Source organism: Drosophila pseudoobscura, chromosome 3 (assembly GCF_009870125.1).
Source record: "Drosophila pseudoobscura strain MV-25-SWS-2005 chromosome 3, UCI_Dpse_MV25, whole genome shotgun sequence".
NCBI lineage: Eukaryota > Metazoa > Arthropoda > Insecta > Diptera > Drosophilidae > Drosophila > Drosophila pseudoobscura.
The window spans coordinates 3,791,075-3,814,580 of NC_046680.1; the positions used below are offsets into that span (position 1 = coordinate 3,791,075).

At 39.5% G+C, this 23,506-nt stretch overlaps 2 protein-coding genes and 1 pseudogene across 5 annotated transcripts; 2 read left to right on the forward strand and 1 right to left on the reverse strand.

The window, feature by feature from the left end:
- The first annotated feature begins 120 nt into the window (after positions 1-120).
- On the forward strand, positions 121-15,203 carry Ugt50B3 (UDP-glycosyltransferase family 50 member B3). 3 transcript variants are annotated; one of them, XM_002138079.3, is made up of 7 exons: positions 121-1,159; positions 10,491-10,573; positions 10,736-10,793; positions 11,537-11,720; positions 13,516-13,812; positions 13,871-14,658; positions 14,736-15,203. In XM_002138079.3, the coding sequence occupies exons 1-7, from the start codon at positions 1,146-1,148 to the stop codon at positions 14,902-14,904; spliced, it is 1,593 nt and encodes a 530-aa protein (XP_002138115.2). In that variant the 5' UTR covers positions 121-1,145; the 3' UTR covers positions 14,905-15,203. The 3 variants fall into 3 exon arrangements, with proteins under 3 accessions (XP_002138115.2, XP_015038999.1, XP_033234331.1); XM_015183513.2 differs by having other exon boundaries at positions 121-1,123; XM_033378440.1 differs by having other exon boundaries at positions 121-650.
- A 384-nt stretch (positions 15,204-15,587) lies between these two features.
- LOC6898027 (cytosolic non-specific dipeptidase-like) lies at positions 15,588-16,912 on the forward strand (annotated as a pseudogene).
- A 1,305-nt stretch (positions 16,913-18,217) lies between these two features.
- LOC6898029 (uncharacterized) lies at positions 18,218-22,637 on the reverse strand. 2 transcript variants are annotated; one of them, XM_033378441.1, is made up of 3 exons: positions 21,508-22,635; positions 18,841-19,452; positions 18,218-18,779 (listed from the first exon to the last, which is right to left on the reverse strand). In XM_033378441.1, exons 1-3 carry the CDS (start codon positions 22,272-22,274, stop codon positions 18,581-18,583), a joined length of 1,578 nt encoding a protein of 525 aa, XP_033234332.1. In that variant the 5' UTR covers positions 22,275-22,635; the 3' UTR covers positions 18,218-18,580. The 2 variants fall into 2 exon arrangements, 1 of the variants encoding a protein (XP_033234332.1); XR_004468827.1 differs by lacking the exon at positions 18,218-18,779 and adding an exon at positions 20,756-20,936 and having other exon boundaries at positions 19,365-19,452; positions 21,508-22,637.
- Between the last annotated feature and the right edge of the window lie 869 nt (positions 22,638-23,506).

A 23,506-nucleotide genomic window follows, 5' to 3' on the forward strand; every position in this document is an offset into this window, starting at 1 on the left:
TTTTGATTGAACAAAAAATCCGAGAAATACTACTAACTGAATGGCCTTTTTCTTAGCCTAGAATCAAAAAGAGTTATCCTTTCTTCTTCTCTCGCATCTCTGAAATTGATAAGATCTAGCATCTAAGCATATTTGCATTTGTAAATAATGTACATATGTACACACATGCATAAAGCTGAAATTAGATTATTTATAAGTTACAGACATCAAAAGGGTTCATAGTATGAACTTCATACATTTGTAATTCCTTGGTTCCAGTTGGTTATCAAGAGGTAAAACTTCCATAAAACGAAGCAATATTTCCAGATTTTCAGACCAAGTAGACCCCGTGTGCTGTTGAAGAAGGAATGACACTAAAAAATACCACGCAGCAAATGCAGTGCCGACCAAAATAACTCAAACGTAACCGAAACCGATCCCAATCGTCGACTCTGCGTTATACTCGTATGCACATATTGCTGTAACACCAGTCTCTGGTCGTTACGTTAAGCAGCGCCAAAAAGCAAGCCCAACGATCAGTTTGTTTCAGTTAACCCGCCGAGAAACTTCGTAAAGGCAAGAGCTCAAGCTCCGAAGAAAAGTGAAAAGTCTTGTGGTTTTCGTTTCGTTTTTGTTCGACAAAAGTGTCAATTGGCCAATAAGTTCAATTGGTTAGCGACGACGCGTCGGTAGCCGAAGTCATACTTACTACCCCAAAAGGGGCAACTGTTTATTGTGGCTCCTCGCCGTTGCTCTTCTGTCCCCTTTTGGTGGCTGGCAACCACGACTTCGAAAATCGACGTGGGGAATATGTTTCATTTGTATTATCACTGTATCAAAATCGAATATTAAATAATACGTCGGCATTGGTGAAAGTGTGTTAATAGCTTTGCATATGCGTTAAGAGTGCCGCGGACAAAGCTATCCCAGTTACAAAAAAAAAAGCCCGTGCCTCGGCCGGAGACAAAACTCATCTCGAATCCAAGTTGATGCATATGCATGGAAGGTTAAAAGTGCAGCACAAATAAACAGAATTGAACATGCGACTGTGCAAAATCAATCTCAAGCAATTTGAATAACTCGCCCAACCAAAGCGAATCCAAGTGCTCCGATTCACAAAGCTAAGACCTCGTCGTTGCATTAGGTATGAGCATACCAATTTGGTAATGGTACTGCAACAGTAAGTTAAGATACAAGTACATACAAATATCAAAAACTTTTTGCCAATTTTTTGCTGAAACAAACGAGTTTTCTGTACAAGTATATACCCGAAATATCCCCCCAATCCAATTATGAAAAACAACTTAAATACATGCATATGTAGATACACATATATGTACATAGATACACGCATGTTGAAATGTCTTCGACTGGAAATTCTTGTGGGTCACTCAGGGCTCAACGCTTGTGAAACAAACGCAAACTTAATTGGAGTTCAGCAAGATGAACAAGTTGTGAGAATAACTGATAACCAGTTCGGTTGGATTTTAATATTTTGCCCACTATGTTGCAACCATACGCTTTACTAGGAAACCAACTCTTCGCATGAAGTTTCGTAAATCTTATAGAGTGTATGTTTTGTTAAAAAAGTGAGGATATATCAAAGAGACTGAGACAATGTCTTTTTGCCGTAACGCAAGGTCAAACAGAAAACAAAAAAAATTCAACAAAATTACTGAAATCTTAATGTTTAAAGGAGGCAAAACAGAAGACTCAAGAGACGAACATGTTTCGCTCATCATTTCGTAAAATGTGGAGCAGTGTAGACTCGACTAAAAAATTAAATAAATTACATAATGTAATTAAAAATCTGTACCTATATACACACATACGTACATATGTATAAACTCGTATGTATAACTTTTCATGTGCTCTATAGTTGGAATGTTTTTATTTGTGTGTTTATTAATGTTAAACGTTTTCTTAAATCTGGTCAAGGCTGATCAGAGTCGTTGGGAATTATTTGGTTTTTATTGCCGGAGTTGTCATTTGCTGTGTGTCATCCCAAAGTTATTTGTTAAGTGATAGCTTTTGTAAAATAACATCAAATGTCCCAGACAAGCGAATCAAATAAACAAAATTGCGAGAAATTTCGAGAAACCCATGTTGTTATTAAATGGTTAAGCCCCTATGATCCCAAATTGTTTTGGCAATGGCCTCAGAAGTTTTTAGACTCAGTGACTCGATGCAAATCATCCAAATTGATTTTTCAGTTTTTGTAAGTCTATCAAATTAATCATTATTTTGCTGCGTATATAAAAGTGACAGTTGTATTAGCTAATTGTGCAAAGTCGTTGAGCTACTCTAAAAAATCTCCACTCTGCGGTATGATTGTCTAATTTTTGGCAGAAGCACTTAAGCAATTCGCTTTCCGGCGTCGGCCTGACACATGCCAGCACAACAAAGCAGCCTCAAAAGCATAAGAAACTGCGTTCCATACGACATTTGGCAAAGCTGTAAGGCAAAGGTGTAAGGCCATGCATAGGGTAATTGGCATAAAACAGGCACATAGCTTAACGAAATATTTAGTGTAGCAACGCCAAAATTTTTTTTCGTCTTAACGGATTTGTCTTTTTGGCTATGATGTAAAACCGTGGTAACCAAACAATGGCCCTTAGAGGAGAGGAGAGCATCGCCATAGTAAATGAAAACAACTGTTCCAACAACATTGGCCATAAATAACGGTCACACCAAACTCCTAGGTAAATATTGTTTTCTTTCTTTCAAGTTGCGAATGCTGGAAGCCAAGAGACTCTGAGTGCCCTCAGTACGTTTTTGAGGCTTGCTGGGCTGACTTTCACTGAACTGAACTCCTTCATTCTGCGCTGGGCTACTTTCTGGATTGGATCATGGTATTTGGCGAAGCAGTGTATAGTGTAAACACCTTTAAAAATAGTTTGCAGGTGGAGATTTTTATATCTATCTGAGAAGCTCTTGCCACATTCTTTTCGGCCAATTTGGCGAAGTTGTTAAAAAAGAGCTTTGATTGTACCACATATGGCGTATGGCGTATGGGGTATGGTGACTGGTGCGCCCGTTTACTGCAGCTAAATGAGGCGTGCCACGTCTACATGTGTGTATGCGTCGTCGTTGTGTTGTCGTCGATGGCGGTTTTTCTGAGCGCCGCCTGAAACGCCTGAAACGCCTGCACTTTCGTTTTCTTTGAGCGCATTCAACCTGATATTGCACTGACTGAATGATAATGACGAAACACGTAATAATGATCTTGCCACCAGTTGCCAGCCCAGCCTACAGCCGACAGCTGCAACTGGTTGGCTTTGCAGTGAAACACAGCGCGAGTACTTATCGTCGTGTTCAAAAGCCAGAGCGCGCATGCACTTAAGTAGCAGTGCTCCTCCTGGACTCCACTCTTTAAAAATAAATAAAGCTTTGAAAAATACCGTTGGAATGCAATCGGCTTCTATAAGTTCGGTACAGAGGCTAACTTGACTCCGATATGCAAATACTTGTACTACCCACAGCAGAAAGTGAAAGCCTCATACCATTTAATTAATTATGATTTTTTTTATTGATTTAACCTACAATTGCATACGTAGTAAGTACTATACTTGTACATATGTACATACATATGTGAGCACCGACTGACGCCTCGTCTGATACCGTAACCAATTAAAGCAAAACTCAAAACGCTTTTATCCCTTTTGTTTTCGTTACGCATTCTGCGTCTGCTAAACGATTTTGGGTTTTTCGGCTCTCATGTGCATACGCATAAAAGAGATAACCGTGCTTTTGTTACGACATCGATTTGATGACACGCACGTACTATGTACTGTATGTATATGTATCCACTTTGCCCGAACCACTTGTACACTTGGCCAACTGCACTATCGCGATTTCTGGCCACAAATGCGAACCATGCGATTGAACGTGTCGCGCATAAACTGCGGATCGTAAATCTCATCGGGCGGTTACACTACGCAACAAAACTGTTTTTCAACGTACCTACATACATATGTACGTACATATGTATATTATGTATATGTATTATGTATGATTGACTTATATTTGATATAGGTTCCATCAAAAAAATGTAGTGTGAGAAATATTTCATTTATACCAGTTACCTAAAAGGTATATAGGGGTGCAGGGGTGGATTTTTGTGTTAGTGGATGTGTGTAGTGCCCAGAAAAAAGCGTTTCCGACCCCCTTGATCAGCATTAAAAGCCGAGTCGATAAGCGCCTAGATCTCAGGGACTATTAGCGCTAGAGTAACCAAATTTTGTATCCAGAGTCCTGTGATATGACTGAACGACTGAATAAAGTCTTAATATATTGCCGCCCCCAAAAAGGAAGAAAATCCGTGACATCCATGATTTTGAACACACAAACAAAATTACAAACGCAGAATGCACCCTCCCGTGGAGGTGATTCTTACTGACTTAGTATCGGATATATGTACATATGTATGTGAAGACTCGCGGCCGTAGCTGCGACTCACAACGTTCACGCTCTTTTTTGTTTTAAAAAAGCCCAACTAAACTCTTACATTCATATTCATGGGCTTCCACATATCTTTTGTATTTATTAGCAATAACTATTTGACACCAATTATACAGAAAACAGGAAGAATTGTCACAAATATGGAAAAAAAAATGTTGACTTCAATATTAACTATACAATTTTCATTTGTCTTTAATCTTTATAGTGTTTTTAAATATATGTACATACGTATATACTTATAGAGATATTTATATAAAACGACTAGAGACGTCTATGTCTTTACATTGGCTACAATAGATTTGATGAAACATTGATATCCTTATATTTTAGAGAGAATCCCACATAAACGATTTTATTCTCGAGTATCGTATTCTCTAGTATTGTGCCGCTAATCGTAAGTCAGATGAACTTTGGGTATTTCATAATAAGACTTTAGTTCTTTTGCTGAAATATTCGTAATATTGCGAATGACTTGGTATTATTGATTTATCCGCTTGGTGTAATAGAATACAGATCCCGCTAAAAAAGCCAATGTGAGGCATTTAATTTTGCAACTTGCTCAACAAGAGCAAAAAATTAATTGCACGGCAGAAACATTTTTGCACTACATATGTACATATGTAGTTTCTAACACTTTTGGCAGGCCCGTCCTGCCTTGAGCTCAATGTTTACATTACTTGCAAAGTTTACCATTCATTTTCAATTCGTTTACATTACATACAAAATAAAACGAAGTGTAAAATTAAGTTTTAAGTTGATGTTAAAGCATTCGGAGAGTACAAGGTTGATATGGGACCTAAAGATCCAGAGCACATCTTTTGTCACGCCCTGTTCCACCCCCGTAAATTGAGAGAAACTCGATGTGATAATATTTAACTTGACAATGTCTTGACACATTTACATATAAAGATTTTATAAATCGTCGCGATCGAAAAATTATTCCAGTAGCATAAAAAGTGGTAATTTATGCAATGGGCCTTTTGAAATCATGAAAATGAAATCTCTGAGCTGTGCTGAAATGGTATTTGCGCGATGGACTACGTCACATGTTTTACCTTGAATTTTAAAATCTACTTCCTCTTATTTAATTCAAAAGATATAGAGAGGATGGTTGCTATGCATATATGTAAGTTTGCTTTTTATACCCAGTATTGTTTTCGAGAATATATATGAACGCCCAGAAGCATCGTTCTGTCCGCAATATGTACTAATCTATATGAATGCTTAGACATTTTACCTATTTGTATTATTAAACTAAAAATTATTAAATATAAAAATAATGAAATAATTGCGTATGCGCATATTTACCGCATAACCTCAAATCAATTAGTACCGCAACTCAATTTAATAATCGAATGAAAGAATTTTTTTGTTGTGTCATCGATAAAAATAATATAGTAATAATAATAAAAAACGAGGGGGAACGTTGTGAGTTGCTGCGGACACCGCAACTCTACGGTTATACCCGATACTAAGTCAGTATGGCTCTCCTCCGGCAGACGCCGCTAATATTTAACGACACGACAAAGAGTGCGTGCGAGAGAGACAGAAAATCAGTCTGAGCGTGACGTCGGGCGCTGCGTAGCCACTGCAAATTGATTTGTTCCTTTTGGCTATAAAAATGATCTGATCTGATCCAGATTCAGCAATCTAATCGATATGGTCATTATCTATGATTCTGCGTTTTTAGTTTTCTCAAATCTGCAATATTGTGGATGCAACAGATTTTCGTCCTTTGTGGGGGCGGATGGGGGTGGGGCGAAATTCTGAGACATACGTTTTATAGTGACATCTTAAAGGAATGTGTGCACCAAATTTGGTTACTCTAGCCTTAATAGTCTCTGAGATTTGTGGTTGCCTCAGATTTTCGTCCTTTGCGGTGGCGGAAGGGGGTGTGGCGAAATTTGGACAGGAAACGGTCAAGGTCCGATATCACAGGAGTGTGGATACCAAATTTGGTTGCTCTGGCTTTTATAGGTTCTGAGATCCTTGAACTCATATTTAGCAATTGGCAAAACCGACCATGAAACCTGTGTGTTAGAGTGAGACAGAGCGAGAAAGAGTGAAATTGTTTTCGTGATTCTGGCTGTAATAATTATACGATCTGGTTCAGATTTTTCACTCTAGAAGATATAGTCATTCTCTACGATTCTGCGTTTTTGGATTTCTCGTATCTTTAAAATTGTGGATGCCACAGATTTTCGCCCTTTGTGGGGACGAAAGTGGGCGGGGCAAAGTTTTGAAATATTTTTGTAGCAGTGACATATCACAGAAGTCTGGATCCAAAACATCGTTGCTCTAGCTCTTATAGTCTTTGAGCATTAGGCGCTGAAGGGGACGGACAGACGGACAGACGGACGGACGGACAGACGGACAGACAGACATGGCTCAATCGACTCGGCTATTGATGCTGATCAAGAATATATATACTTTATGGGGTCGGAAACGATTCCTTCTGGACGTTACACACATACACTTTTACCACAAATCTAATATACCCCAATACTCATTTTGAGTATCGGGTATAACGAGGGGGAACGTTGTGAGTTGCTGCGGACACCGCAACTCTACGGTTATACCCGATACTAAGTCAGTATGCTCTCCTCCGGCAGACGCCGCTAATATTAAACGACACGACAAATCACGACACGAAAATCAGTCTGAGCGTGACGTCGGGCGCTGCGTAGCCACTAAAAATTGATTTCTTGCTTTTGGCTACAAAAATGATCCGATCTGATCCAGATTCGGCAACCGGATAGATATGGTCATTGTCTATGATTCTGCGTTTTTAGTTTACTCGAATTTGCAATATAGTGGATGCAACAGATTTTCGTCCTTTGTGTGGGCGGAAGGGGGTGGGGCGAAATTCTGAGATATACGTTTTATAGTGAGATCTAACAGGAGTGCGGATACCAAATTTGGTTACTCTAGCTCTAATAGTCTCTGAGATTTGTGGTTGCCTCAGATTTTCGTTTTTTGCGGGGGCGGAAGGGGGTGTGGCGAAATTTGGACATGAAACGGTCAAGGTCCGATATCACAGGAGTGTGGATACCAAATTTGGTTGCTCTGGCTTTTATAGGTTCTGAGATCCTTGAACTCATATTTAGCAATTGGCAAAACCGACCATGAAACCTGTGTGTTAGAGTGAGACAGAGCGAGAAAGAGTGAAATTGTTTTCGTGATTCTGGCTGTAATAATTATACGATCTGGTTCAGATTTTGCACTCTAGAAGATATAGTCATTTTCTACGATTCCGCGTTTTTATTTTTCTCGTATCGTCGAAATTGTGGATGCCACAGATTTTCGCCCTTTGTGGGGGCGGAAATGGGCGGGGCAAAGTTTTGAAATATTTTTGGAGCAGTGACATATCACAGAAGTCTGGATCCAAAACATCGTTGCTCTAGCTCTTATAGTCTTTGAGCATTAGGCGCTGAATGGGACGGACAGACGGACAGACGGACGGACGGACAGACGGACAGACGGACGGACGGACAGACAGACAGGGCTCTATCGACTCGGCTATTGATGCTGATCAAGAATATATATACTTTATAGGGTCGGAAACGATTCCTTCTGGACGTTACACACATCCACTTTTACCACAAATCTAATATACCCCAATACTCATTTTGAGTATCGGGTATAAAAAACCAAGCACTATAATGCATGTTTGTATAAAAATGTAAAAAATGTTAATAAGTATTAGACTTAAGCAAATACGCATCATAATTACGTAGCCGTAACTTTTTCATTCACCAATAATCACATTCACCTTTTTTTGACTTGAATTTTAGAATAATTTTTCTGGCTGGTTTTAGATGGTCCCACCGTAATCTCCCACATCTCTCTTTATTTCTCTCTTTCTGCACATCAACGAAGTAGCATGGGTTAATAATGATCTGATCGTTGTCTATAATTCTGCGTTTTTGGGTTTCTTCTATGATCAAAATTGTGTATTCCACATATTTCCACCCTTTCATAGGAACTTACAGTGTAATAAGTAGAAGCTCCTAGATCTTAAAGTCTCCCGGAACTAGGCGGTATATCGTGTTGACTATTGATGCTGATCGGATACGTTACCTCCTGTCCGTTACATACATAACACCAACTTAATATACCCATATTCTTTTTCAGTACAGGGCAAAAAAAAACATGATAATGAAAACAAAATACATAAATCAGCCCAAAACGAGGGGGAACGTTGTGAGTTGCTGCGGACACCGCAACTCTACAGTTATACCCGATACTAAGTCAGTATGGCTCTCCTCCGGCAGACGCCGCTGATATTAAAAGACACGACAAAGAATGCGTGCGAGAGAGACAGAAAATCAGTCTGAGCGTGACGTCGGGCGCTGCGTAGCCACTGCAAATTGATTTGTTCCTTTTGGCTACAAAAATTATCTGATCTGATCCAAATTCAGCAACCGGATAGATATAGTCAATCTCTATGATTCTGCGTTTTTAGTTTTCTTGTATCCCCAATATTATGGATGCAACAGTTTTTCGTCCTTTGTGGGGGCGGAAGGGGGTGGGGCGAAATTCTGAGATATACGTTTTATAGTGAGATCTAACAGGAGTACGGACACTAAATTTGGTTACTCTAGCCTTAATACTCTCTGAGATTTGTGAATATCCCCAGATTTGCATCCTTTGCGGGGGCGGAAGGGGGTGTGGCGAAATTTTGAAACAAACTCGTCTCGGTCCGATATATTAGGAGTGTGGATACCAAATTTGGTTGCTCTAGCTTTTATAGTCTCTGAGATCTAGGCGCTAATGTTTTACTCTAAGCAAAGGCGCCTATGCTACGTGTGTGTTAGAGAGAGACAGGGCGAGAAAAAATTAAATTGTTTTCTTGATGCTGGCTATAATAATAATACGATCCAATTCAGATTCTGCAGTCTAAAAGATATGGTCATTCTCTACGATTCTGCGTTTTTGGTTTTATCGAATCTTTAAAAATGTGGATGCCACAGATTTTCGTCCTTTGTGTGGGCGGAAGTGGGCGAAGCAAAGTTTTGAAATATTTTTGTAGCAGTGACATATCACAGAAGTCTGGATCCAAAACATCGTTGCTCTAGCTCTTATAGTCTCTGAGCACTAGGCGCTGAAGGGGACGGACAGACGGACGGACAGACAGACATGGCTCAATCGACTCGGCTATTGATGCTGATCAAGAATATATATACTTTATGGGGTCGGAAACGATTTCTTGTGGACGTTACACACATACACTTTTACCACAAATCTAATATACCCCAATACTCATTTTAAGTATCGGGTATAAAAATAAAAACCCCATTACTTATCATATAACTTCTATAGGACATATCGCAGTAAAAACAAGTTTTGAGAAACTTTCGTGAATATTTTTTTTTGTTTGGTTTTTGAAGATACACGAAAAGCAAGCAAACTGAAGAAATGACTATTAAATACAGATATTCAAAAATACAGATGTGTCTAAATATGCTATGTTCGAGGGAACTGAAAGCTCTGGCTCTGGTTCTGATGTTTGGAATTAAAGGAGTATGGCGATTTTCAACGCTTTTGAAAAATTAGGTATTTTGTGTCATTCCTTATGTCCCTTTTTCCAAAGTCGAAAGTTGAAACCAATTATGTATACTAATACGCGTGAATGGTTGGTACTCGTACATTGGCTATATGTGTACGTATGCAAAGGGTATTCGATTTAGACCAGTCTCTCTTTAAGTCGAACCGAAGTCTGCCCTGTGTCTCCAGTTAAGTGGAATTCCAGTTTATTGCCCGTTGACTTTTTGCTGACACTGTGCGTAAGCTCATTAGTTAAAAAATTCCTTTTAGCAGTGAGAATACAACAATTATATGTACATTATAACATTTTCGGCCGTGTACTAAACGCTCGATTAAGTAACTTAAACATCACGCGCATGAGGCTGCCTCGTATCAAATCTATAAAATCTGGGAGCGTGCGTGGTTGCGTACCAAATACTAATCTGAAGTCGCGGCATACGGTTTAGAAGCTCTACGAGGATATAAGTGTGCAAAGCTGACCATATTTTTTGTGTCCCTTGCAGCAACATGCATCGAACTGTCGGCTTGTTGTTGATCCTATGTACCTGCGGCGCACTGGCGGCGGACATTCTAATGGCTACGCAAGGTAAGAGTTTCAAATCAACAAACTGCGTATTTATACATATGTACCTTTAAGATCATTTCAAAAATGCTTAGACCATTTTGTATTTATATTTATATTTTGTCTTCTTAACAGGTAGACTAATTTTAAGATTGTCGACGCATTAATTGATGAAAATTATTACAGGTGGAACCAAATCACATAAGATACCGTTTTGGGAGCTGGCCAAGGGATTAATAGCCAGGTGCGTATTCTTATTAGATTTCACACTCGCCACAATGCCAACGGTGCAAAAAGCGTATTTATTTCAGAGCAAAAAGTGCCAATTAATAGAATATTACATAAAACTAAGCTTCCAGTTATGTTAACCTTGTACCTCTAAGTTACATCAATCAATGAAAAACTAAAATTAATCAATATTGGTTCTGAAAGGGAAAAACTTTGACAGGGCGACCGAATATTTGTATTGTATTATTCCCCTTTTGTTTGAGTGTTTATTTCGAACGGATATTATTTATTAGGATGAGTCGTGGCACTGAATTCAAAGTAGAAAATTCGCATCAGTAAATACAAGTAAATGTTTTCAGGGCCTAGAGAACGAGGTCCCGCAGTGAATTATTTTGAATCACCGAGCTTCAAAAATTGTTTGTCGCTGGCTGTCTCACGAAATTTAATTTCATAACGCACAGAAACAACACATACGTTTATACAGCTTAAACAGATTTAGTCAAAATTAGAAAAATATTAGTATACAATATTAGAAATAAAAACAAATTTTGTTTCTAAACATAGTATAAATAATCTTTTAATTTGATGTTTCCTATGAACTGGAAGGGTATATAAACTTTCTACTGACGATTTCATTTGTTGACTGATCTGTTGTCATTTTCAGTGGTTTAGTATTTCGGAAAAACAAAAGTAAATCTAAAGTCATTTATTCATCTGTACTTGCACGTTCGTCTAATATACAACCTTTCTCGATTCCAGAGGACATAATATTACCTTCCTAAATGGGTTCCCAGCAGATTTTCATATCGAAGGCCTACAGGAGGTGACACCAGCTGGCCTGGTTGAATACATTCAGAACTATACGAATTGGGATCTTTTGGGTTCACGAATGGCTGGAGAAATGCCTATAAAGCCGTGGGATGGTCTTCGATATGCTTTTGAGGTAAGCATTGTATACTCGTGCAAAGATATTTTTTGTCAGGTTGTACAACTCACAGAAGGCAGCATCATATTCCTTATACCAATAATCTCTGTGTTTTAAAGTAATCTGGGTAAAAACCTAAACAGTCCTTGCTATTTGCTAAACATGCTCGGATCGTCCAAGATTAACAACACCAGACTTATTCGTGATACAAAATTTTATGTTTCATGCTGCACAAAAAAAGTACGGTATTTTACTGATTCTTGTGATACTTTTCTTAGTTAATCGAAGCTTCACATGGACGTAATTTTTATACCCGATACTCAAAATGAGTATTGGGGTATATTAGATTTGTGGTGAAAATGGATGTGTGTCCAGAAGGAAACGTTTCCGACCCCATAAAGTATATACATATATTCTTGATCAGCATCCATAGCCGAGCCGATTGAGCCCTGTCTGTCTGTCCGTCCCTATCAGCGCCTAGTGCTCAAAGACGATATCTGTGATATGTCACTGTTACAATTATATTTCAAAACTTTGCCCCGCCCCTTCCGCTCCCACAAGAAGCGAAAATCTGTGGCATCCACAATTTTAAAGATACGAGAAAACGCAGAATCGTAGAGGATGACCATATCTTCTCGAGTGCAAAATCTGAATCAGATCCTATAATTATTATAGCCAGAATCAAAAAACAATTTCATTCTTTCTCGCTCTGTCCCTCTCTAACACCCAGGTTTCATGGTCGGTTTTGCCAATTGCAAAATGTGAGTTCAACGATCTCAGAGACTATAAAAGCTTGAGCAACCAAATTTGGTACTCACACTCCTGTGATATCGGACCCTGACCGTTTTATGTCAACATTTCGCCACACCCCCCTTCCGCCCCCGCAAATGACGAAAATCTGGGGTATCCACAAATCTCAGAGACTATTAAGGCTAGATTAACCAAACTTAGTATCCACACTCCTCCTCGCCCCATCCCCTTCCGCCCCCACAAAGGACGAAAATCTGTAGCATCCACAATATTGAAGATAAGAAAAAACGCACAATCATAGAGAATGACCATATCTATCCTGTTGCTGAACAAAAGGAACAAATCTATTTGCAGTGGCTACGCAGCGCCCGATGTCACACTCAGACTGATTTTCTGTCTCTCTCGCACGCACTCTTTGTCGTGTCTTTTAATATTAGCGGCGTCTGCCGGAAGAGAGCCGTACTGACTTAGTATCGGGTATAACTGTAGAGTTGCGGTGTCCGCAGCAACTCACAACGTTCCCCCTCGTTTTTGTAATCATTTATCTGGAAGCAAGTTATTCTGCTAAACGTACCCTTTGGGGTACTGCTTTTATCTTCTATTTATCTGATCGCAACTATTTCTGAAATATATCTGGGTAGATAGATAGATGTACCCTTCCCAAAATGGGGGAAAATAGTGCTTTGCTTTTTGCAAATTTTCACACAAATATGCACACCAATTGTGTTCATTCTGTCTGCATTAACTATTCGAAAGTTATAATTAATTAATCAAAAACGGTTTTACATACATAGCAAATTCGTATAGTCTCTAAGGTCTATGTCATGTGACTAGCGCATTAAACATAAGTGTAAACTTGTAGCGCTAGGATAAAGTATGCAAATAAATAAATATAATGATGTTATGCCGCTTAAGAATAAATACTCATACACTCACATGCACATACATATGTTCTCCGTCTATCTTGTACTCTATGAGTAACTTTCATCCATTTGACATGAATTTGATAAAATATTATCATCAGTAGAGCAGATTAAATTTATATTCAAACTTCTGTCGACAGTCGTGTGATGCTATGCTTGGCGATGCGGAAACCAAAGATTTGGCAAACCGTAGCTTTGATCTAGCCATATTGGACGGAGCTTTTCCAGAGTGTGTGCTGGGACTGGTACATCAATACAAAATTCCATTCATGTATATAAATACTGTAGGCTTCTACACAGGAAGTCTCTCAGTAGCGGGGAACCCCATTAGCTATGCCATAACTCCAAACTTTTACTCGCGCTTCACTGACAACATGAGTCTCTACGAGCGGGCAATCAACACGGGAATGCAAATCGGACAAAACCTAATGCACATGGTGAGTAAAGTCTTTGCACGGCTCTACAGTGTCTCTGTATTCTCAAATTTTTGTACAGTATGTTATGCGCAAAACGCATCTTGTCCTGCGTCAACATTTGGGCTCCCAAATACCACATCCCTACGAGATGTCACGCAATGTAAGCTTTATTCTGCAAAACGGCCATGCAGTGGTGTCATATCCCAGAGCTCTCAATCCTAATGTAGCAGAGGTTGCTTGCATACATTGTAAGCCCGCTCGAAAGCTTCCCAAGGATTTGCAGGACTTCATTGGGGCTTCCGGAGCCTCTGGCTTCATTTACGTGTCGATGGGGTCTTCGGTAAAAGCTGCCAATATGCCAGAGTCGTTACGTCGTATGCTAGTCAAGACTTTTGCCCGCCTCCCCTATCATGTACTATGGAAGTACGAAGGAAGCTCCGCTGACATGCAGGACCTGACGTCAAATGTGAAACTATCACGATGGTTGCCACAGCAGGATATTCTGGGCCATAAAAAGCTGCGAGCCTTTGTCACTCATGGGGGCTTATTGAGCATGTTTGAAACAGTCTATCATGGAGTGCCCGTGGTAACCATGCCTGTTTTTTGCGATCATGATGTAAACTCCGCTAAGGCTGAGGCCGATGGCTACGCCATTAAGTTAGACCTGGAGACACTATCGACGAATCAGCTCTACAAGGCCATTATGAAAGTGATACACGATTCCCGATATAGGAGCGCTGCCAGATATCGTCAGAACCTCTTGCTTGATCAGCGCTCGACAGCCCTTGAGACTGCCATATACTGGACGGAGTACGTGCTCCGCCACAAGGGCGCCTATCATCTTCAAGCTCCAGCACGCAATATGCAGTGAGTTAATACACATACATATGTATGTCTCTCCCACCTCTATCCAAAATATTAAACCTCTCCATTACTTTCCTCAGCTGGTCTCAATACTATCTACTAGATGTTCTTCTTGTTTATCTTCTTTCCTTGTACGGTCTCTTTTTGTTAATCAAGCGACTCGACTTTCGCTCGGAGAAGCTGCGCAGCCTACACGTACCTTCGACTGCCGCGCCTACAGCCGGCAAAACAAAGTCGAAGAAGCTGTAACTGGATCCCACCCTTAGATAACTGATTAGGCCGTATATCAGTTTAAAATTTAAGCTTAAGTGGGTTTTGTTGTGATGTGCGTCCAAAAAGGCTCAAACTTGAAAAATTGTAGCTTTCTTTTCCTTATATTGACGGGAGAAATTACCTTGTAAATATTTACTTTATTCATAATGACCGAAAATGACTTTTCCAATAGCCTAGAATAAAATTTTTGATCACGGAACATTGAAACCAAAGTCTACAAAACAAAATGTCGAGAAAAGTTAAAACGAAATAAAGCTTAAATCATAAGTGTTTAATTTTAAACCATCTTATTTCAGTAATTTTTCTGGTCGTTTAAGGCCATTTAGTCGATCACATATGCTATTACGAGTATAGGGTAGAGCAATATGCAACGCCATGCCAAAGGCGGCTACGAAAATTTGGGGCCATCGGAAGAATTTGTTGAACTTGAAGGGGCGGAGAACAGGCACTATAGTATTTAATTGATAATATTAATAACTGGTGACACTAAGAGATATGGTTGTAATTTTACTTCTATCCATTTAACCTGATACTATGTACCAGCTGACATCTGTTTGGTTTCTCAGAAAGTGACCGGCGGTACTTCCTAGAGAAACACTTGAAATTTCACCCACCGTGCGCAGCAGTGAAATCTTGTAATTTTTTCTCAGCACAAGGCACCTTTTTTAGCTTTTTCAGCTTTGGAGTCCCTCTTGGAGTGTCCGACAGATACCCAAAACTACCGTGTCCTTATCCGCGCAGCTGCCATCGATGCCACGAAAGAAAGCTGAACATTTCAATGCCACTTACTTTAAGTTTATGTTCGAAGGAATGGAGAAGAGTGGCAGCGAAGGCCTCGACGATCTCTTGATGGAACGCAAAAATGATTTCCTTGCTGATGTTGACTACGTTTGCATATCGGACAACTTCTGGTTGGGAAAGAAACGTCCGTGCCTCACCTATGGTCTCCGGGGCTTCGCTTATTTCCAGTTGGAGATAGAGTGTTCCACCAAGGATCTGCATAGTGGAGTTTTCGGTGGAACCGTTCATGAAGCAATGCCAGTTCTTTGCTACCTGCTCAGCGTACTCTTCGACAAGGACACCAATATACTGATTCCAGGAGTGGATCGTGACGTGAGTGGTCATATTAGATAACAAGCGAATAGTTATTAAAGTCCTCAATACCACACCCAACATCGACTTTGAAGTGGCCGAGTATAAGTAAGTTCATCTCATCTGCACATCTACATAGTTAATCTCTGTAATCGGTGTAATCTCCTGCAGGAAAGACGTTGGTGTCGAGCAGCTGCCGCATAACGGCGACAAATTGAGACTACTTCAGGCCAGATGGCTGTTTCCCAGTTTGTCCATTCATGGAATCAAAGGTGCCTTTTATGAGCCGGGCGCAAAGACTGTTATATTCAAGAAGGTCATTGGCAAGTTCTCCATTTGTTTAGTACCCGACCAAGACCCAAAGCACATTGGGAGTGCGTTGTAAAGTACATCAATGATAAATGGGTGGAGCGTGGCTCACCCAACAAAATGAAGGTATGTTTCCCAAACATTGATACAGGCTAACCAGCTTTTGATCTTACGCATGTAGGTCTGAAGATCCCAACCACACTACGAGGCTGCGAAGCGTGCTATCAAGCATGTGTTCAATGTGGAACCTGACATGACTCGCGAAGGCGGCTCCATTCCTGTCACCCTCACATTGCAGGAAGCGACTGGAAAAAATGTCATCCTGGTGCCTGGGGGTGCTTGCGATGATGGTGCTCATTCTCAAAATGAAAAGATCGACATTTACAACTACATTGAAGGGGTATGTTTCCAATTGACGAATAGTGATTAAAACCTTTTCATTTATCAGGCCAAACTACTCGGCGCCTATCTGCACGAGGTGGGAAAGTTGTATGATGATCTACGAATATACATACTCATATAAGTGTTATCTTTATGAATTTACATTCCCTTTGTAGTTAGATATTAAATCATATCGTACATATGCACATAAATACATACGCACTGGGATAAGCAAAAACATCCGTTATCTCCTTTAAAAAAAGGTTAATTACCTTACTATTAGTACAAAAATAATAAAAATAGTAAAAATGATACAAAAATAAGAAAAGATTAATTTACTAGCGGTTCTACTGTACCCTTCGAATCAACTATTCATATGCAGGGAACATCTCATGAGCAGCATGTAAAAACCAACTGTGAACTGTTCTACGATGAATGAATTTCCTCATAGCCTTCAATGGATTTTCTATTAGAAATAGTAGGAATAGAAGCCGGCAGAACGTACAACTAAACGCGCAAAGAATCAGACCCCGATCTATAATTATAATGTAATTAGACTCAAAAATGACGACAAGCATTCAAAAACAAATCTTTAGCGCTGGACCGTCATCCTTATTTGATGTACGTTTGATGTACACGTGAAATGTAGTCTTTTTTACGAAGGATGGCGGTCCAGGGTTAAATTCATTGAAGAATCAGAAACGGTTATGCATTTTTATACCCGATACATAAAAATAGTATAGGGGTATATTAGATTTGTGGTAGTACAATGTGTATATAGAGTCGCGGCCAAAAATAAAATAGCAGCGACTCTCAAGGTTCCTCCTTGTTTAAACGTTGTAAACTACATAAGCATTTAAAAACTATTGTGCGACCCATAAATGAAGCTATAAAATAGCCTTTGAATTTTGTGCAAGTTTCGAAGATATTAAAAATTAAATTATAACCACTAAGGAAGGTAAGAAACTTCGGCGCACCATAATTTGTATAACTATAGAGTTATTAAACGTGGTGTTAATCCAAATAATCTTAAAAATTGGATGTTGGGATAAAAGATTAACAGCAATGAAAAGATACATACTTTCTAGTTATTGCGATTCGGCCATAAAATTTGAAAATTGATGATATGAAATGGTAAAATATTAAATTAAAAAAAAAAATGGCACAATATCTATAATTTTCATGAGGCTTGGCCAGCAGTTATAGTTGAATATTCAAAAAAAGAATACCTATAAAATCCTTTTTATTTTAAATAACAATGCTTAAACCAACCTCTAACAATGTTTTTAGACTAAAATTTGTATGTCCATACATAGTTCGTAGAATGGCCGAACTTTATATCGAACTTTGTAAAAAAAAAAAAGCTATAAACAATTAGTCTGATATCCTATGCTATTCATTGAAAAATTTGCGATTCAGAAAAACGCATATCACAAGAACATACATAATAATCTGCCTTATGAGACCTTAGGAGCTGGAGAAACCCCATCAATTTGAGAATAATAAATTGACTGTTGAATACGAGTATTCATATGTTTATTAAGTTTGAGTTTGGCATTATATCATTTGATATGATCAATGAGCCACATAAATATGTACTTAAACGTTATTCATTGGCTTTCACGCTGCTTAAAATTAAGTTTCGAGAATATGTAATTTGTATGGACAAAAATATGGACGTATTTTTTACAACATTTTATCGCATAATATTATTTAAAGATTCGGTTGACTATAACATGTACTATATGTACACATGTAGTAAGTACATATGTATGTATGTATAAATGAATAAGGTTAATATAGTCAGTCAGTCAAATCAGAAGATCATTGAATAATTCCTGAAACGCTCGCTCTCGCGAGCCCGCACCCTCTAGTCAAGTTCATCTTCCTTATAAAGCGTTTGCATTTCCCTCTTCCCAGCCTCACGCATGTCCTCGATCTCGACCTCTTTTAATGATGTCTGACTGGTGGCTTCTCGGATGAGCAAGACCGGATGGTGATCCTCAGATGAATGATCGGTCGTACGCGGCAGTTGTAATACTGTACGCGAACCCATCGATGCTGAAGTGCTGAAAGGATAATTTTGGTAATTACATGCCCGAAATCGATTGGAAGAAATGCTATGCTTACTTGAGGGAGTAGGTCGAACGATAAAGCGGCGGAGGAGTGTTCATTTCCAATGTAGCATAAGCTGCTGCTGCTGCTGCTGCCGCTGTCGGTTGGGCACTGGGATGATAGATGAAGGCGTACTCGTTTAGTGATGTTAGATACGAAGGCGGCGGCTGCCGATGCTGGAATTCTGGGTACAAATAGCTGCCGGGAAGAAGGCGGTTGTTGCAGTGTGGACTGTTGCAGTTGCGACAGGTTTCCATTCGTCGAAAGCAGGGACAGTCATCGACATCATCGGGGAGACTCAGACGCCAAATGGCGCCCGATATCACCAACAGCGAGACCCCAATGCCAATCATCAAGAGAGCCGCACTTAGATACTGTGTCGAATGCTCTATCAGGCCCGTGCTCCCAAGCACTATGCCGCCAAGTGTGCATGCCACGCCACCAAGTGCAAATATTCCTATTACGAAAGGCAGCGAAGGACGTGCGAACCACTTTCGAAAATTATAGGTCACAGCCAGATTGCCCGAGGATTCAGCTGCACTACACATATTGATGTTTGTACTGAACAAGTTGTTGCTGGCTTCCACGGTGCTACCGGCCAGCGGTACAGCCACTTCAAACAGACTTCTGCAAAGAACGAGGACACACATTAGTTTTTTTTCAAGGAGTTGGGAATCTACCTGATGCATCCTAAATTTATCCAATCTAACTAGCCCTTGGCAGGTAGGTAGCTGCCGGTCCCACTCACATTACCTTTTCTATGTATGGATCTATGTTTGTGTCTTTCACTTGTAACCTCGATTGCTATTGATAGTTTTTGAAACTCTACTCGCACAAAAAAAGTTATGGGCAAGAGGAATACATTGTCAAATCTGGCACGTTGCACCTGTCTTCTGTCTGTTCCAAAACCATCTCCAACGATCCCTTATGTCTGCGTTTATTTTAAAACTAGCATCGAGTGCACCATTTGGTGTTTTTTTATTTGTCGAAGAGGGTTTTTTAAGAAGGGTTGCATTTAAAAGTAGTCTTTAGATTTTACATATAAAATTGCATTAAATTAAATGATGCAATCATTATGATTATGATTTCTCTATTTGTGAATTTCGCTGGTACTCTTATAAACTTCATACAAGTCCCACTTCAATTCAAAAAACTATTTAAAGCGAGGGAGAACGTTGTGAGTCGAGGCCGTTGATCGGAACTCAGTCGTATATACATACATATTATTTATGTAAAAATATACAGTAAATATACCGATCTGATTCGGCAATCTGCTAGATGTGGTCATTTCCGATTATTCTGCGTTTTTGGTTTTGAGGATTGTGGATGCCACAGATTTTGGTCTTTTGTGAGGGCGTAAGGGGGTGTTCCATTTTGAAACAAACTTGATTCAGTGTGATATCGAAGGAGTCTGGATACAAAATGTAATTGGTATAGCTTTTATAGTCTCTGAGAACTAGGCGTCAAACAAGACGGACGGACGGACGGACGGACGGACAGACAGACAGATATGGCTATTGACTCGGCTATTGAAGCTGATCAAAAATATATATAATACCACTAATATACCATTATACCTTTCGAGTAATGATTCAACGCTGTTATTCTCCACTTTTTGATCTCATTTCGACAACACTTAAAAAATTTAATGAGATTAGACATTCTACTCTACCTTGATTATTGGCATTGGCTAAAGGAATTTGTATTTTCTAAATCGTTTGTTGTTAATGAAAGCAAGCTTCATTTAAGCGCAGCTAATACCGCAGTAGATTTATTAGGAGTTTTAATCTCATTCGCCGATGGCTAAAAAGCTGATACAACTGCGCACGTGTTGGGCTACCAAAGGAAATTGTCGGAGCTTTGAATGAAAGAATATAGTCAAGGCTTTATCAGAGTAATGAAGTCGACGTACACACATGCATATACATACATATGAACATTTTAGGTTTACTCCTCTCCTTCACATTATAACCAGATGGTTATATTGTCCAGTGTTGACCGACACAACCATAAAATGTGAAACACGAACTGACTATTGATGAGCTTCCGTCCCTCGCTTTTGGAGGTATCAAATAACAACCACAAGAATGCCATAATGGTAAATATTGGAACTGCATTAAAAGGAACCGGTTAAATGTATTCCAGTTAAACAAAATCAAGGAGCGGGGGAGAGATCAGATGTTTGACAGCAAGTTGAAAGAAAAAGAATTGGTCGAAGTCGTAGCTTAGATACGCACAGAATAAAGATTCGAATCAAGATTTTGTTGAACCTTTGTGCACGGTTGGTAGAAAGAAATTCTTGAATTCATTGTGACAATTTTTCGGACGATTTTTTTTAGCTTTATGTAGTGAAATATGTGTATAAACGGAAATTCAATGTCCTCTATACATATAAATTAATTTGAATATTAGAAACAAAGTTTTTCTCTCAAACTAGTTTTTGGACTCTTCCAGTATTCATTCGTGCATCAATATGAAGGGTATATTTGAATATTCAACCAGATTGCTTTAAAAATTAGACCATTAGATACACATAGTCGTATGGACATAGTTGAATATAAAGTCAAGAATATATATTAAATGTATCTTATAGTATCGGATTTGGTTCGGCTTTGGAAAGACATATTCTGCAGCATTGTCATTTAAAAGATATTAAGTCAGTTTTCCGTCTGGTTGCGTTACCTTTGCGGGTGATGCAGATGATGATGCTGATGTAGATGTCCGAGTGACACGTTGCCCATTCCCGGGCGCTGCTGACAGTATTGATGAAACTCTAAATAGTTGACCGCGTTGGATCCTGTCCCTTGCACCGCTGCGTTCGCTGGGACACCACTGTTTCTATGGGGACGGTCCAGAAAAATCGCTGTGTATTGTGGAGGATATCCTTCTGCCACAGACGTCACTGTGGGCGTGGGAGACCCAAGTGCATTGGTAGAGCACTTCGTCTTGGCTTGGGCCTTGTCAGCCTTCCGCCGCATTCGCTTGCCTTGCCTAGATTCTGAGTCGGACCGCGAACAGTCTAGAGCAAGGGTTTGAGCTGCTGGAACGCACAGCGAAGTTGGGATCTGCAACTCACTGTAGGAGCTGGACTCTAGTATGTTGCTCTCTGAAGTGGTGCGATTCAATATGAATTGTTCAAATTCAGACTCTTCCTCGCGTTCTCCTTGCTGAATTTCCAGGAGCGATGCATGTTCCTCTGACAATTCGTTCTCGTTTATGGTTGGACTTGCGCTGCTAAGTGCGCTGGAGCTCGACATAACACAGGGACTTCGATGGTTGTAGATACTATTGCTGCTCTGACTGTAACTAATTACTATTTCCGGTACAACAAAGTGTGACTGATTTCCCAGGAACTGGACCTTTGCATGGGAGTGCTCACAACTCATGGAGCCCAGCATTGTGCCGTTTTCGAAAACTACTGTAGTTGGAGGCGTAGATGTCGATGCCATCACACAAATAGAAGAATTGTCGAAACAGACAGGTATCACTTAAAAATCACAATCACTTGCTAAGCCTTTCGCTTTCTTTCACTATGGTCCCTAAAATCCAAACTCTGAACCAACTCCGAAATACAGACCAGCTCATTCAGATAACACACACCACACCATTCACTATTGATACCCCGATTCGCTACACGGGCATATTGTATTACTTCATATTATTCACCACCGAAAAGCCAGTTATTTCGAAACTATGGCCGATCACGATCACGAGCGCCAGAACCGTATTTTGTATTTGAACCTTTCGGGCCCACGTACCGCCAAAAATTGATTTGTATTTTGTATTGATGCCTGTTATGAGTCTACGGCTTCTCTTACTTCTGGTTTTTCAACTTTTCCTGCTTGCCGACGCCGACGCTGCACAGTGGGTGAAACGGCTAATCTAGCGTATACAAAATAACATCTTCGAAAGTAAAAAAGATATCGCCTTCCTGTTTTTACATATGTGTATTATGAATCATAGAATATTATTATACACAATTTTTTTAAATTATTTTAAATTTTTCATTTTTATTTAATAATAATAAAACAAATATACACATCTGATTATTGGTAAAAACTAGTAAAGAAAAAATATAAAATATTATTCGGAATGATATTCTGGTTGGATCCATATCCTAAGACACACTTAAAATTTCTGAATTCTGGAAAAAGTGATCGTTTTAAGGAAGATTACCAATTTATACAAGTTTTAGACTAGACAAGTCTAGATATTTGGCCGTTTCACCCACTGTGCGCTGACTTCAATGGCGTCGGTATTGTGCTTCAAATTTCGAACAACCACCACCATCACTACCAACATCGGCTTCTGCGCTGGTGACTTGAAATGGATAATATGATGCTTCTCACTGCAGCTGTAAGAGTATACACAGATACACCCTCATACTCACCCTCGCTAATGTCCCCAGAGAAGAAAGATGAGCCTGCTCGCTCATTCTCTCTCCCTCGCGCTCTCTCTCTCACTAGCCATTGCTCTCAGAATGGCTTCCGGCGCGGATTTGGTGGTGCATATGTAAGTGTCTTAAAAGTAGCATTAAAATAGATATGTCTGCGTAGTAGTGCGCAGAAAATAAAGCCAACGAAACAAATGTTTGGTTAAAACAAAATCATGCGTTTTTATCATTTCTCTGCCACTTTTTCCTTTGCTAAATCAGGTAATTTGTATCGAGAGAAAATTGCAA

Excerpts from the sequence above, each read along its gene's own strand:
- Ugt50B3 (XM_002138079.3), top strand. Across the intron at positions 10,794-11,536 it reads GCCAAGGGATTAATAGCCAG|AGGACATAATATTACCTTCC; the intron begins GTGCGTATTCTT and ends TCTCGATTCCAG. Across the intron at positions 13,813-13,870 it reads GACAAAACCTAATGCACATG|TATGTTATGCGCAAAACGCA; the intron begins GTGAGTAAAGTC and ends ATTTTTGTACAG.
- LOC6898029 (XM_033378441.1), bottom strand. The coding sequence starts at position 22,274 with ATGGCATCGACATCTACGCCTCCAACTACAGTAGTTTTCGAAAACGGC. Across the intron at positions 19,453-21,507 it reads CATCTGCATCACCCGCAAAG|AAGTCTGTTTGAAGTGGCTG; the intron begins GTAACGCAACCA and ends CGTTCTTTGCAG. Across the intron at positions 18,780-18,840 it reads CGTTCGACCTACTCCCTCAA|CACTTCAGCATCGATGGGTT; the intron begins GTAAGCATAGCA and ends TTATCCTTTCAG.